The sequence below is a fragment of the Eumetopias jubatus genome, unplaced genomic scaffold (assembly GCF_037043125.1).
Source record: "Eumetopias jubatus isolate StellerSeaLion01/CBP00866 unplaced genomic scaffold, mEumJub1_p1.0 scaffold_7, whole genome shotgun sequence".
NCBI lineage: Eukaryota > Metazoa > Chordata > Mammalia > Carnivora > Otariidae > Eumetopias > Eumetopias jubatus.
In genome coordinates, this window is record NW_028274813.1 from 26,063,029 (window position 1) to 26,075,168 (window position 12,140).

The following is a 12,140-nucleotide window of genomic DNA, read 5'->3' on the forward strand; positions in this document are numbered from 1 at the left end:
ACTGTACATTGTGGTGGTCACTGGCAATATATACAAATACTGAGTCATTATGTTGTACACCTGAAACCAATATAATGTTATATGTCATTTGTGCCTCAATCTCTTAAAAAAAGAACACAGAAGGCTACAAGATGGATGAACTTTGAAAACATCAGGCCAAGTGAAAGAAGTCAGTCACAAAGGACCACATAAAGTAGGATTCCATGTATGCGAAATGTCCAAACAGGCCAGTCATACAGACGGAAAGCAGAATGGTGACTGCCCAGGCTTAGGGAGACTGGGGGGACATGGGAAATAACTGCTAATGGGTACCAGGTTTCTTTGAGGGGAGGGTGATAAAAATGTTCTAAAACTGACTGTGGTGTTGGTAGCACAACTCTGTTAAGGCACCAAGAACAAATGAATTGTACGTTTTAATGGGTGAATTACATGGAATAAGAATTACACCTCAAGAAAGTTGTTCTAAAAAAATTAAAGAAAAACAACCCAAGAGCCAAGTGCCCACTTCCACCCTCACAAGCTGCTGGCACTTACTTTGAAGCCTTCATGGAATCATCTGCCCAGCCTCCATGCCTGCGGGGCGGTTTGGGAGGGGGAGCCTAAAAGGGGACAAGAAGCCAAAATCACAGTCACTCACCACTGGCATTCACGCATGCAGGGGATGAGGCTGAGGCCACCTCAACCAATACTCTATCAAAATCTTTCCAATAAAAATACAGTAACCTTTTAAATTTACTTTCAAAATCTGGGTGCTTTCGAGCCCTTCTGGTGGGTATATAAAAGCAAGATCTGTCGGGCAAAGTCTACTGAAAGCCTTAGAGATGCTTCATACTTTCTAAGCCAGTGATTCTAGTCCAAGGAATTTACCCCAAAGAATCAGAGAGAAACGTAAGTGCCGCTTCTGAATAGTAAAAAATTGAAAACCAAAATAGACAGCAATGAGAAATTAAGTAAATCATGGAATACACACGTGAAAACACTATGTAATAATGAAGAACTATGGTAAAAGAGAATATTTAATGAAATGAGACTGTTTGGTATATAGTAACTTTAAAAAAAAACACATTGTAAAACAGTAGGTCTATGCTTCCAATTTGGCGAAAAGATTTTTAATACATAATATCTCGTGTTAATTAGCTATAAGTACATGAATGAGAGGGGACTCCAGTGACAGAACTGCGGGCAATTTTTAATTCCCTTCTTTGTGTTGTTGTGCATGGTCTAATTTTTTTTTTTTACAATCACCTTACATCACTTTTATAAACTGAAAGATAATTAAAAAAAGATGTAAGAGAAAGGTTTGCTTAATAGACATAAACTAAATGGGTGGGTTAAAAATCTCAGATTACTTGGGGAAGAAGAATTCACCTGCCAAGGGTGCATTCAGGAGCCCAAGTGCAGGCGTTCTGGTCCAGCATATCTCAACTGGAAATACCAAGGGATTGTCAAGCAATCCACCGAGTCAGTCAAGTTGGATAAAAGAGCAAAGAACACTTCCTATTTTCCGTTCCCCAGCATTCCCCTAGGACTGTTTTTTGAAATATCAACTTCCTTTTTCTAACAATGGCATATAACTGTCATTCTCAGTCTAAGGAGATACTTTGATGAATGGACTAAAACATGGGTTGGCCAACTTTTTCTATGAAGGGTTGAGTAGTAAATATTTTTGATTCTGTGGGCCGTATAGTCTTTGTTCCACATCAATTCTGATACTGTAAGGCAATAAAGAGCTATGGACCATAAGTAAACAAACAGGCGTTGCTGTGTTCCAATAAAACTTTATAAAAACAAGCAGTGGGCCAATTTAGTAGGAAGGATGTGGTTTACAGAACCTTGAACTAAAATGTTGTCATTGCAACATCCTTTAAATTTATCCCTTAAAGCCTAACTTCTAACTTTTTAAAAAAACATCCTCTCAACATGCCAAAATACCTTTATACTTTTGTATTTTATTTTGCACCAGGTACCCTTCCTTTCTGGCTTCTCTAGTAGCACTCCAGCCTGCCAAGGACGTGCTCTATCTCGATAATGGAACTTTCCTCAGGGTGAGCCAGAACCTGCTAGAAATGACTAACTGAGAAGAAACCCAGCCCCAGAATGCCTGAATCCAACTCAGCTCCCAGGAAATGGTAGGTAGCACTTTAGAGAAAACAAACTTGAGTTTTCTTTGCTAGAGGCAGGTAATGGAGCTATCTGGAGGACTCTGTGAGAAATGACGAAAATGTGTAAGTGGAAAACAAGCTATTGTTTGCCTCTACCAGAGGGATATCCAAAGGAGATATGCTCACTGGTGCTGCCCACTCCACACATCCTTATCTGCTGTACCTGCCACCCACACTCACCCACCCCGAGGCCAGAAGGGGAAGCCTTCTAGTCCAAGACCCCCACTGCCCTGAGACACTGACTGAACCAGGGTACACCAGTCTGGCCCAACTGGAACCAATCGATAGCTCTGTCCCAGGAATCAAGAATCGAAGTTGTTTGGACAGCATGAGCACTGGAACTATAAGGACCAGCGGGAATCAGAATAAACCCAAAGTACCAGAAACCAAAGTTGTATATAAGCAGAAACCAACACCCTTGTCTTGTTGAGCTCCTACTGTACAAGGCAATGTGCTAGGGAGAGCTGGAAGATTAAAGAGAGCTGAATGGAACCACATTGGGCCCCCTTGAGGATGTTTTAAGGCAATCTGGCCTACAGGCTATACTCCTGAGCGTCTGCAGGTAACATCCCATATTTCTTTACCCAAGGACAGGACCATCTTGTGATAATGAATATTCCTGAATTTGGCGGTCACAGACCTGTAGCCACACGTTGTGTCTGGCCAGACAGTGGCTTCTTTGTATGTTTTTATTTTTAAATTTAAGCTACCTTTGTAAAAATTGGAAGAGCTCCACTTGAAACGTCATTTCCCAGCTTCTCTTGAAAAACTCTAAAAGCCAGTAACGCTGGGGCCGAGTAGCAGCTGCCCCTGTAGACAGGCCCTGCGCTTTCCCGGTGGCCCCAGTCCCCACTCTCCCTCTCTGCCTCCTTCCTGCTGAAGTCAACGTCTGCTGCCGCCCGCTACTATCGCTCTCATGCTGTCTCTCTTCCAGGGTAGAATCCTCTTGGGGTTCCTGTGTCTAGCGGAACTGGGAATAGGAAAGCTAGGTGAGGCGTTCTGAGAAAAATGGGCAAGAGCATATATCTCTTGGTTGGAAGTGTGAGCTTTCCTTACGACTTCAGTGCGCACACCGAAGGGGCGTCTGCGTCTCACCCCCGGCCCCACGTCACTCCCCGAGACTACCTGCCCAGACCCCACAGGCCCCTGGGCGTGTGACCCCTGAGCTGCCGTCTCAGAGCTGGGCTTTCTTCTCTTGGCTCTGGATGTTGGGAAGCACAGAACGAACCAAGTCAAACCCAAGGTGCCACAAGGTCGGGGTATCCGAGTCTGCCTGGCACCTTCCCAGCGCTGGGAGATGCTGAGAGTCCGCAAGAAGGCAGGGGACCTGTGTGGCCTTGGCGGGATTCCGCTTCTTGTCTCCTGATCCCGGCAGTTTGCTACTGTGGGGTGTGGGTGCCAATCGTGATGGGAGGTGCGGAGACTGAACTGGGAAGGGGCTGCGAGAGAGGACGCAGCATGGAGAAGGAGCAGAGGCAACGGCCACTTCGGTCAAAAGGCACTCCTCTGAGTGACCGCTAAACTGTGGGACTAAATCAGTGGCTTTACGGCAAGTGCTCAGAGCAGTCAGTACTCCATCTTCCCTGTTACCATCACCATCATCATCCTTGTTACTAATGTCCATATATGAAAGGTTAGACTGCGGGTCATAAAATATACTACCATTTGGAAGAAAGAAAAAGAAAAAAAGGACTCCGTTGAGCCTGGCCTGAGCTATCGCTCTGACTACTAAGGGACATTGTGTGGTTAATAAAGCTCCCTAAGATTCTGAGAACCAAAACAACCGGCTTTATCTCCTTTAACCACAAATCCCAGGAAGCCATGGCTATTGGGGGGATGCGTACAAATCCCTTCCGGCCAGAGGAAGCACAAAGACACACTTTCTCTCAGGCTCGTCCCATTACAAAATGGTACCAGCTGCTACACTAGGATGGCAGCTTCAAAGCCAAAAGATCACCACATACGAGTCACAGTTCCGCAACCAACGGGATGGAAAAACTGGTTCCAAAATCACAGGGTTTTTTCATGAGTGACTAAAGACTTTTAAGAGTTGACATGATGCTGTAAAAACCATGTAAGCTATTCTTCCATGAGATGCCAAGAAATCCTCTGTGCAAAGTGGGGCCTAGGCTACGGCTGTTCTCCCCGCTCCCCACTGAGGGCCTCAGCCAAGCTCGGGAGAGAGCGCAGCGGCAGATGGGAGCCCAGAGGGGCAGGCAGAACATGCTCTCTGCAAACTCGGGCTTGTGCATGAAGCCGGAGCCATCTCCTTCCTCGTGGTCAATCCTTATGTTCGGTCTAGTACTCTGGGTTCCAGGGTAAAAACATTTTGTTTTTTTAATACTCCCTACTACAAGTCTTGTTATGGCTACCCACAAATACCCTATTTAGATGAAAGAGACTTAATTAACCACTATGAAGTTATAAAAGCTCTTCCCCAGAATCCACCTTCGCTCCCCATGTGGGGAGCTGGGCACTGTCCTATGTGCACTGGGTGAGAGAGGAAAAACAGATGTCACCTCTGTCCTCAAATGTTACCCCTGTTCAGTGAGGCAGGGAAAAGGCCAAATTCGGTATATATCGGATGTGTACGAACTCTATGTGATGGCACGTCAGGCTCACTGGGAAACTTACGAGGCCACAGTGGAGGTGGGAAGCAGGCGTCAGGGACGGAGGTAAGGGGTTACGCCAGGGACAGGTTGCATCCATGGTCCAAAGGCGAAGCTGAGGAGGAATCCCTCCACCATGGGAGAGTTCCACTGAAATTTTACAGTTTTCTTGCCACCTCTGGTGGTTCTACTGGAACACTTTCTCCCGTCTCATTAAGACGGAACTCCGGACACAAACAAAGACGAAACGGAACTGTGCCAGGCCAGGATGTGCCGAGGACAAGGAGAGGGCAAGGAAGCTTTATGGATTTAAAATATAAACAGAGAGGAAAAAGGAAAAGCATTTCTGAAGGAACCAGATGCAAGGTATAGGGATTCCAGAGCAGCACCTAACACTCAGGATGCAGCAAAAGCTATTAACTGATCGTCATCTTGGTAGGAGTCCCTGGGAAAACTCTTGGGGGAGGGGGGGGGGTCTGAGCAGCTTGGCATCTATTCCTTCATAATGCAGGCCATAACTGGAAGCTGACGCAACGTGATCATAGTGCAGTGGTTCGACCTTAGGTGCAAATGATCTGTCTGAAATATAAGGAGATGACCGGCTTTTAGCAATATAATTTAAAAGAGCTGGCAGGTCCTTTGCATGGACAGTCCAGCCTGTGAGTGCCTGGCTGCTCTTCCTAAGAGCTACAATGACATCTAAATACCCGGTAAGCCCTGTTTCAAAAAGAGTGCCATGGCTTTCTCCCAGGGTGACCTGAAACACAGGACCCACTCATAGGCCACGCTGCTCCTGTTGCCCCTTTTAGGACCAGTTGCCAAAACTCTGCTTCCCCCTTTCCAAGGAGACAGGCGAGATGCAGGGGGACTTCAGGGGCCTGCATGCGCTCCCCAAGTGGACTGCCAGAGCTCCAGCCCCTGCCACTCCAGTGAAAAGTTGTAACCCTTTAGTTATGGGCCCTTCGTCTGGGGCCAGGGGTCCTTCCCTCTCCTCCCCATCAGATTTGGGCAGGACAAGAGAACATGAACGTATGATTTCTGTGCTCTCAAATATTTTGTGTCTGAGTTCTTTGTGTCATGACCCAGGCATTTAAAGGAAAAGGAAATTTACTCTTGCTCCATCCTCTCAACTAGAAACTTACTCTTTAGGCAGGCTAAGACAGTCATTCGTGGCATTTTTTTTTCTTCCTGGAGCCCAGCAACTCCAGAATCCTCCCTTATCCAAGCACTTGGGAAGACATTACCAATCTGTTTGAGTCATGACTTTGGAAGAAGTCTGTTTGCTATCCCTGTGTTAGGAGGAGGGAAAACAAACAAAATAAAACAAAACAAAAAAACACCCTGGATGGGTGAGGAGGGGACAGCTCAAGTGATCTTAAAGGCCAGAGAGAAGACCTGATTCTAGAATTCAAAAGTCCTGGTTTCTCCTTAACATTGCTCTGCTTCTGAAATTCAGAGGCATAGCCCCAAGACATCCGCTGGGAAAACCATTTCCAATTTGGGCAGATTTACTGCCAGGTAACAGTATCCAAACTTGCTTTAAGAAGGACAGAGTCTTAAAATGTGCACCACCATAAGGGCCAGAAATAGGAACGGGTGACGGTAGCCTGTAGGCAGTGCACCCCACGTGTTCTCTCTTGAAAGCTGGAGTCACGTCTCTGAGTGTGGGAAATGAGCACAGCCTGCTGGGGCTGCCGCCTGACGGACGGAGGGGGCAGGACCCCGCATAGCTCCTGGAGAGAAGCAAAAATGTGCTCTCTCCAAAAATAAACAGGGGGCAGGAGAGACTGAGAGTAAAGAGTTGGAAGCACGTGACCGGCGGTTGCGGTCCTGAAATACCAGCATTCTACAAAAAGGAGCCTGTGAGAGGCAGGGAGCGGGCGATTCAGGAAACGGCCTCTTTATATGGTCTCATCCGAATGGGCCAGGATTCAACGAACTGGAATTACTCTGTCACAGGGAGCCTTTAGGGCCAGACTGGCTTCTGATCTTTATATGGTTCCCCCAGATTCTTAGGATGCCAAAATAGAAAAGATGCTGCAGTGCCAAAAAAGGAGCCTTTTGGGTTTAGAAACTTCTCACACACTCTTGAAAGTCCTGGAGAAACCCCACGATATGAATCAGTCCCAAATCCAAACGGCAACCTGCTTCAAAAATTCAGTGCAAACACTCGCATGAATTCCCAACAGCAAAGACAAAGCTCCCACGTTCAACCCTTTCCTGTGGGCTAAAAGCAAACTTCCCTTCCTTTCTCTAGCAACCCAACCAAAGACCCAAGAAAGGTATTCTTCGATGCTGGATGAGAGAAAAGACTAATGCCAATTAAGACATGAGTACAATGCAGGGACTGGTGTTCATTCCTCAGATCTGTCCTCCATGCCTCCACCCTGGGTGTGACGACTAATTCATCACAGACCTCAGTTTCTCCCTCATGGATTTAAGGTCACAGAAGGTGATGGACCATCCAAGCTTAAAACTGAACCCCTGTGAGTAAGCATAGCTCTTTCGAGATGAAATGGATGTAACAAAATGCAAAATCTGTTTTAAGTATAAGAAAGAAACTTGCGTGTCAGTAGATGTTAAAGCCATTAGGTGAAAGATTGATTGATGGGGAACCAGACATTCTCGTGGTGCCAAAGAATCGCCCCGTACATCACACACAGTTACAAGGGAGAAAATGTTCTTTCATAACAGAGATTCCTATCACGGCCCTCACTCACTGATGAAATTTAGCAGCATTACCAGTGGGAGGTGGGGTGCTGCCACTGGAGGCTCACAGGCCCACCCGGGAAAAATTCCTGCTGCTACAGGTCCTCAAGCCCTCCAATGTGATTTCCAGATTATTGTAAGAGGAACAGCGAGAGCAGGAAGGAAGAATCACACAAATCCAGTGTGGGGGGAAACTCTAGGACAACTAGCCCAAAAAGTCAATCCCAGACTATTCTCAATTAAGAGAGACTTAAGAGACATGGAATTCAGGTGGTTCTTGACTGGATCCTGATTTGAAAAAAATAGCTGTAAGACATTTGATGACAACTGAGGAAAATGAATATGGACTGGGTAATAGATGATGTTAGGGAACTGTGAACACTGTGAGGCGTGGAATTGTGGATTTCTAGGAAAACATCCCCATTTTTTTCTTTTTAGAGATACGTGCTAAAGTATTAAAGTGACATGTCGTGATGATTGCTTTGAAATAATTAAGCAAAAAAAATATATACAAAAGACAAATATATATCTTAGTTTATAAATTATCATTCAAGCAAATCTAGCTATTGTTTGTAACTGCTGAAGCCATGCAGTGGGTATACACTGTTCATTGTACTATTGTGTCTATTGTGTCAACTTTTCTGGATGTTTCCAATTTTAATGTCAAAAAAAAAAGAAAGAAAGAAACCAGATGCATAAAGTTTAATTTAATGAAAGAGACAAAAGGCAAGGCTGATGAGGGAGTGGGACACCTATCGATATAAGGGTTGTTCATGAATCTGTCTGCTCAGGGAAGAACCATGCTGAATAGGGACAGACATTCTTTGCTTCATGGTTGGGAATTCTTAATACCAACACCCTGAGGACTAGAAAACACCAGAAAACTCTACACCCCAAATCTCCGGTCTTGAGATCCCTGCCTGAACCACAAGTGACAGGAGAGTGAGCTTTTTATACAAAGTGCCTCCTCACACCCTCCCCCACTTCAGTTTACTATGGATTACAGTCTAGTCGTGTGTATATATGGATATATGAAATTTAGGTAAGAAAAAGATGTGGTGGAAAGAACACGAGACTGGACACCAAGTCACCCAGGTTCTAGTCCTGATTCTACCACTAACTACTTCCATGATTCTGGATTTTCCCTCAAGCTAGAAGGGATTCCTTTCAGTGCTACAATTCTGTGATTCTAGGAGTCCATGAATTATAGTATTTTTAAGTCAGGGAGAGAGTATCTAGGCTAAGAGATGTAAATGATGACAGAACATTTATCATCGGTTTGAGCTGGAATGAAGGAGATGGAGACAGAGAGAGAAAGAGAAGACAAGGTCCAGAGAAAAAATGAGAATAAGCAAAAGGCCGTGATCAATGGTGAATAAGCCAATCTAGGCAATGACAAAGAATATACTCACTAATTCATAGCTAATGATAATAATATTAGTCAACATCCCCTGAGGGTTTGCTAGACACCAGAGCTTTAGCAGGATTGCTCTGTAGAATCCTCATGCCCCAGTGGAGGACAACTACCACATTTACCATTGCCAAGTTTACCAATGAAGAAACTGAAACTTAGAGGTTAACTCACCTAAAATCATCCTGTTTCAAAGTCATAGAGCAAGGATTCGAGTCTAAGTGTCTGACACCAAAGCTCTGCACTGAACCAGGTGCTATATGAATTCCTAGACATTAGATGCATGCCAGCTAGAACAGCCTTGAAAAGACAGAGGAACTACAGAAAAGACTCCGTCCGGGTTGAAACAAAGTGCCCAATAACAAGAAAGACTAGAATGACAAGGGTAAAGCTTAGGAAGAGCAAACCCAAAGGACCATCTTCTTCCCTGACTTTCTGGGCACAGAGTAAGATGTAGCTGCTCATGACGGAAGTGTGTGCAATGAGATGGGAGGACCAGAAAGTAGCTTGGTCTAACCCTTACCCTCTGCAGTGCGGTCCGCCGAGGGATGGCTTAAGGGTAAACTCAGAATTAAAAAGTGATGCCAAAAATAAACTACGCTGGCACTGAGCACTGTGCCAAACTGTATTAAGATGAATTCAATAAATCTTTTTACTTGAAAAGTGGCTATCTTTACCGCTTGTCACAAGATATGCTCCTCTCATACCAGCAGAGCAGTAGTTGGAAGAACGAGGGAGAAGGGAGTTTGCCAGAAAGAAGGAAAGGGGAAAGGCCAGAGTTTTAAAAGAGGGGTGGAGGGACCGGCTGGGGGGAAAGGAGGGAGAGTCCTGGGTTCAAATTCTAGAGTCATCACCTTCTGGCTGTGTAGTCTTGGGCTAGTCATGTCTTCACTAGGCCTCCTTTTTCTTGTGCGAAACACAACAACCGTCCTGAGTCCCTTACGGCTCCATTGTTATTAACACCGGAGACCGTCTCTGGCACAGGGTGGTGATAGCGGCTGCGATACGATTTATCAGAATTCATAACAGTAATAAAATGCACACCACGGAGCCAAGAATCTTGAATGCCTACGGCTGAGACAACAGGAAGTTTCGGACAGGCAAGCGTGCCAGGAACCTTTATCTGGGGCTGCCTGGCACAGCTTCCATTCTGGGGACCCAACTCTTGCCTATTCTAGCTTCCCTGAAGACAGGGAAATCCCCTAAAGTCGCGCGAACCAGGAAAAGGCCGCCAGAGTTCTGCTGCTCACTGAGAAATAAATGTGATCCTCAGGACAACCACCGGGCCTGGCAATTATTCTGGCGGTGTCACACTTCACCAAATATTCCCACATACCCTATAATAAGATACCCATATCCCATATCTCAGTCCACGGCCATCAAACTGCCCACTTCAAATGACTCATGGGACGGGGACAGGGCTGCCAACAGTTTGCCGAAGTGGCTGATCCAAAGAGAACAGACTTCGGCCCTCAAAATCATTCTTAAAATGCATCCTGCATTTTTCCACCTTGGATGGCATCCTCTTGATCTCAGTTCTACCCCTCTGGGTCATCCTAAAGCAGCTCTCCCCTCTTCTTGGGGCTATACCTTCCAGACACTTATAAAGCAATGCCCTGGTTCTCCCATACTTTTTGCAGTTCAGCCAAAATAAACATTCCTTTCAACTTTCATCATAAATCAAAACCAATATGTTTCTGTCATTCTCTTAACTCCTTTCAGTTTGCTAAAATCCGTCCAGCATGCGTGGAGCCAGAAATGTGCACCATGTCGAGGGTGGAAATTCCCAGAAGTGCAAGAGGCAGCCCCTCCTGGAACCTGTGACTTGGTATAAGCATGGTCTAGACTTGCTACCTCAACCAGATCCAGAGTGGAAGAACTCGGAGGAAGTTGAGAGCGGAGGAGCAAGCTGTAACCTTGATGCTTTAAGAAACCTGATCTCTCACAGGACTCCTCAAGGGAGATGACGGAAAAGAAATGGAGGGAGCTTGACAGAAGTCTTAACCCACAGGCTGGTGGCCCCCATCACCTAAGACCTAGAAAGAGCAATGCCCGGCTCCACTCCCCGCTCGTCCCCGTGGTGAGATGCCAGACGTCACGGGTCTCATGCTGCAGTCCTTCTCTATCCTGCCTCACTTGTGGAAGCAAGAGGAGAAGGTGCCAGCATACAGCAAGGTCATGGCTGGCAAGTTAGCACCCACTTTACTCTACCCCCCAACATTTCAAGTAATTCAGTAATCACAAATTAAAAAAAAAAAATGCTAGAACTGTGTTTCCCAAACTTCGAAATTTCATGGACTGTCAGTATTTCAAGAAACAAAGCTTGTATGGAGTAGGAGGTGGTTGGCAGTACAGAGTTAACAGTTTTTAGTTTTGTTAAGAATCTTTAAAAAAAAAAACCAACCACCATTTCCTCTCACGATCATTTCACCTTAAAGAAGGGACCTTTTCAATTTCCCCAGTAGGAAGGACACAAACCAGGATAAAGAATGTTCCTTTCATTTGATTAAATTTAGTTTATGAAAAACTTACTACATTGTTCTTGGTTTTCTCATGTTGGTAAAAACTTCCTCGTAGACCAGGGTTAAATATGCTATGTTCTATCTCTTTTTCAGCTTATCAGTCCAAGCCCAACATGGATTTCTCAGGCTCTCATCCCACCCTTTCTGGAACAAGAAAGGCTGAAAGCCAGACACTCGGCTCCTCCCAGGTGACGATGCCCTAACACAACAGGCATGACCTAGGTAGTCACTTAATCTATATATTTTGCTACTCAGTTTGAAGTTGTGCAGGAAGACCTCCTATCCTTCGAATAGTCCACCGCCAACCTCTCCAACTTTAGAGGCCTTTCTAGATTAACTTCAGAACGCTCAGCACAGCATATGCACGAATGGGTACTGCCAGCCTGGTGACTGTATCTCAGATCTCTGGGCCTCTTTCACACCTACGTCTCTGACCATTACTTCCAAGTGCACCACTGATGTCAGAACACTTTCTGTCTCAATATCAGGGCACCTAGGTGGCTCAGTCATTAAGCATCTGCCTTCGGCTCGGGGCATGATCCCAGGGTCCTGGAATCGAGCCCCACATCGGGCTCCCTGCTCAGCGGGAAGCCTGCTTCTCCCTCTCCCACTCCCCCTGCTGTGTTCCCTCTCTCGCTGTGTCTCCCTCTGTCAAATAAATAAATAAAATCTTAAAAAAAAAAACAACACCCTAACTTAACTGAACGCCCCCATTAGTTACCCTAAG

General features: G+C 45.6%; 1 protein-coding gene across 1 annotated transcript in view; it reads right to left on the minus strand.

Moving 5' to 3' along the window:
• The window catches only part of IFT43 (intraflagellar transport 43), a 79,430-nt gene that overhangs the window by 48,581 nt on the left and 18,709 nt on the right, over positions 1-12,140 (minus strand). Inside the window, exon 3 of the mRNA XM_028100659.2 lies at positions 535-599. Within this exon, the coding sequence (XP_027956460.1) occupies positions 535-599 (65 nt within the window). The remainder of the gene's footprint in view (positions 1-534; positions 600-12,140) is intronic.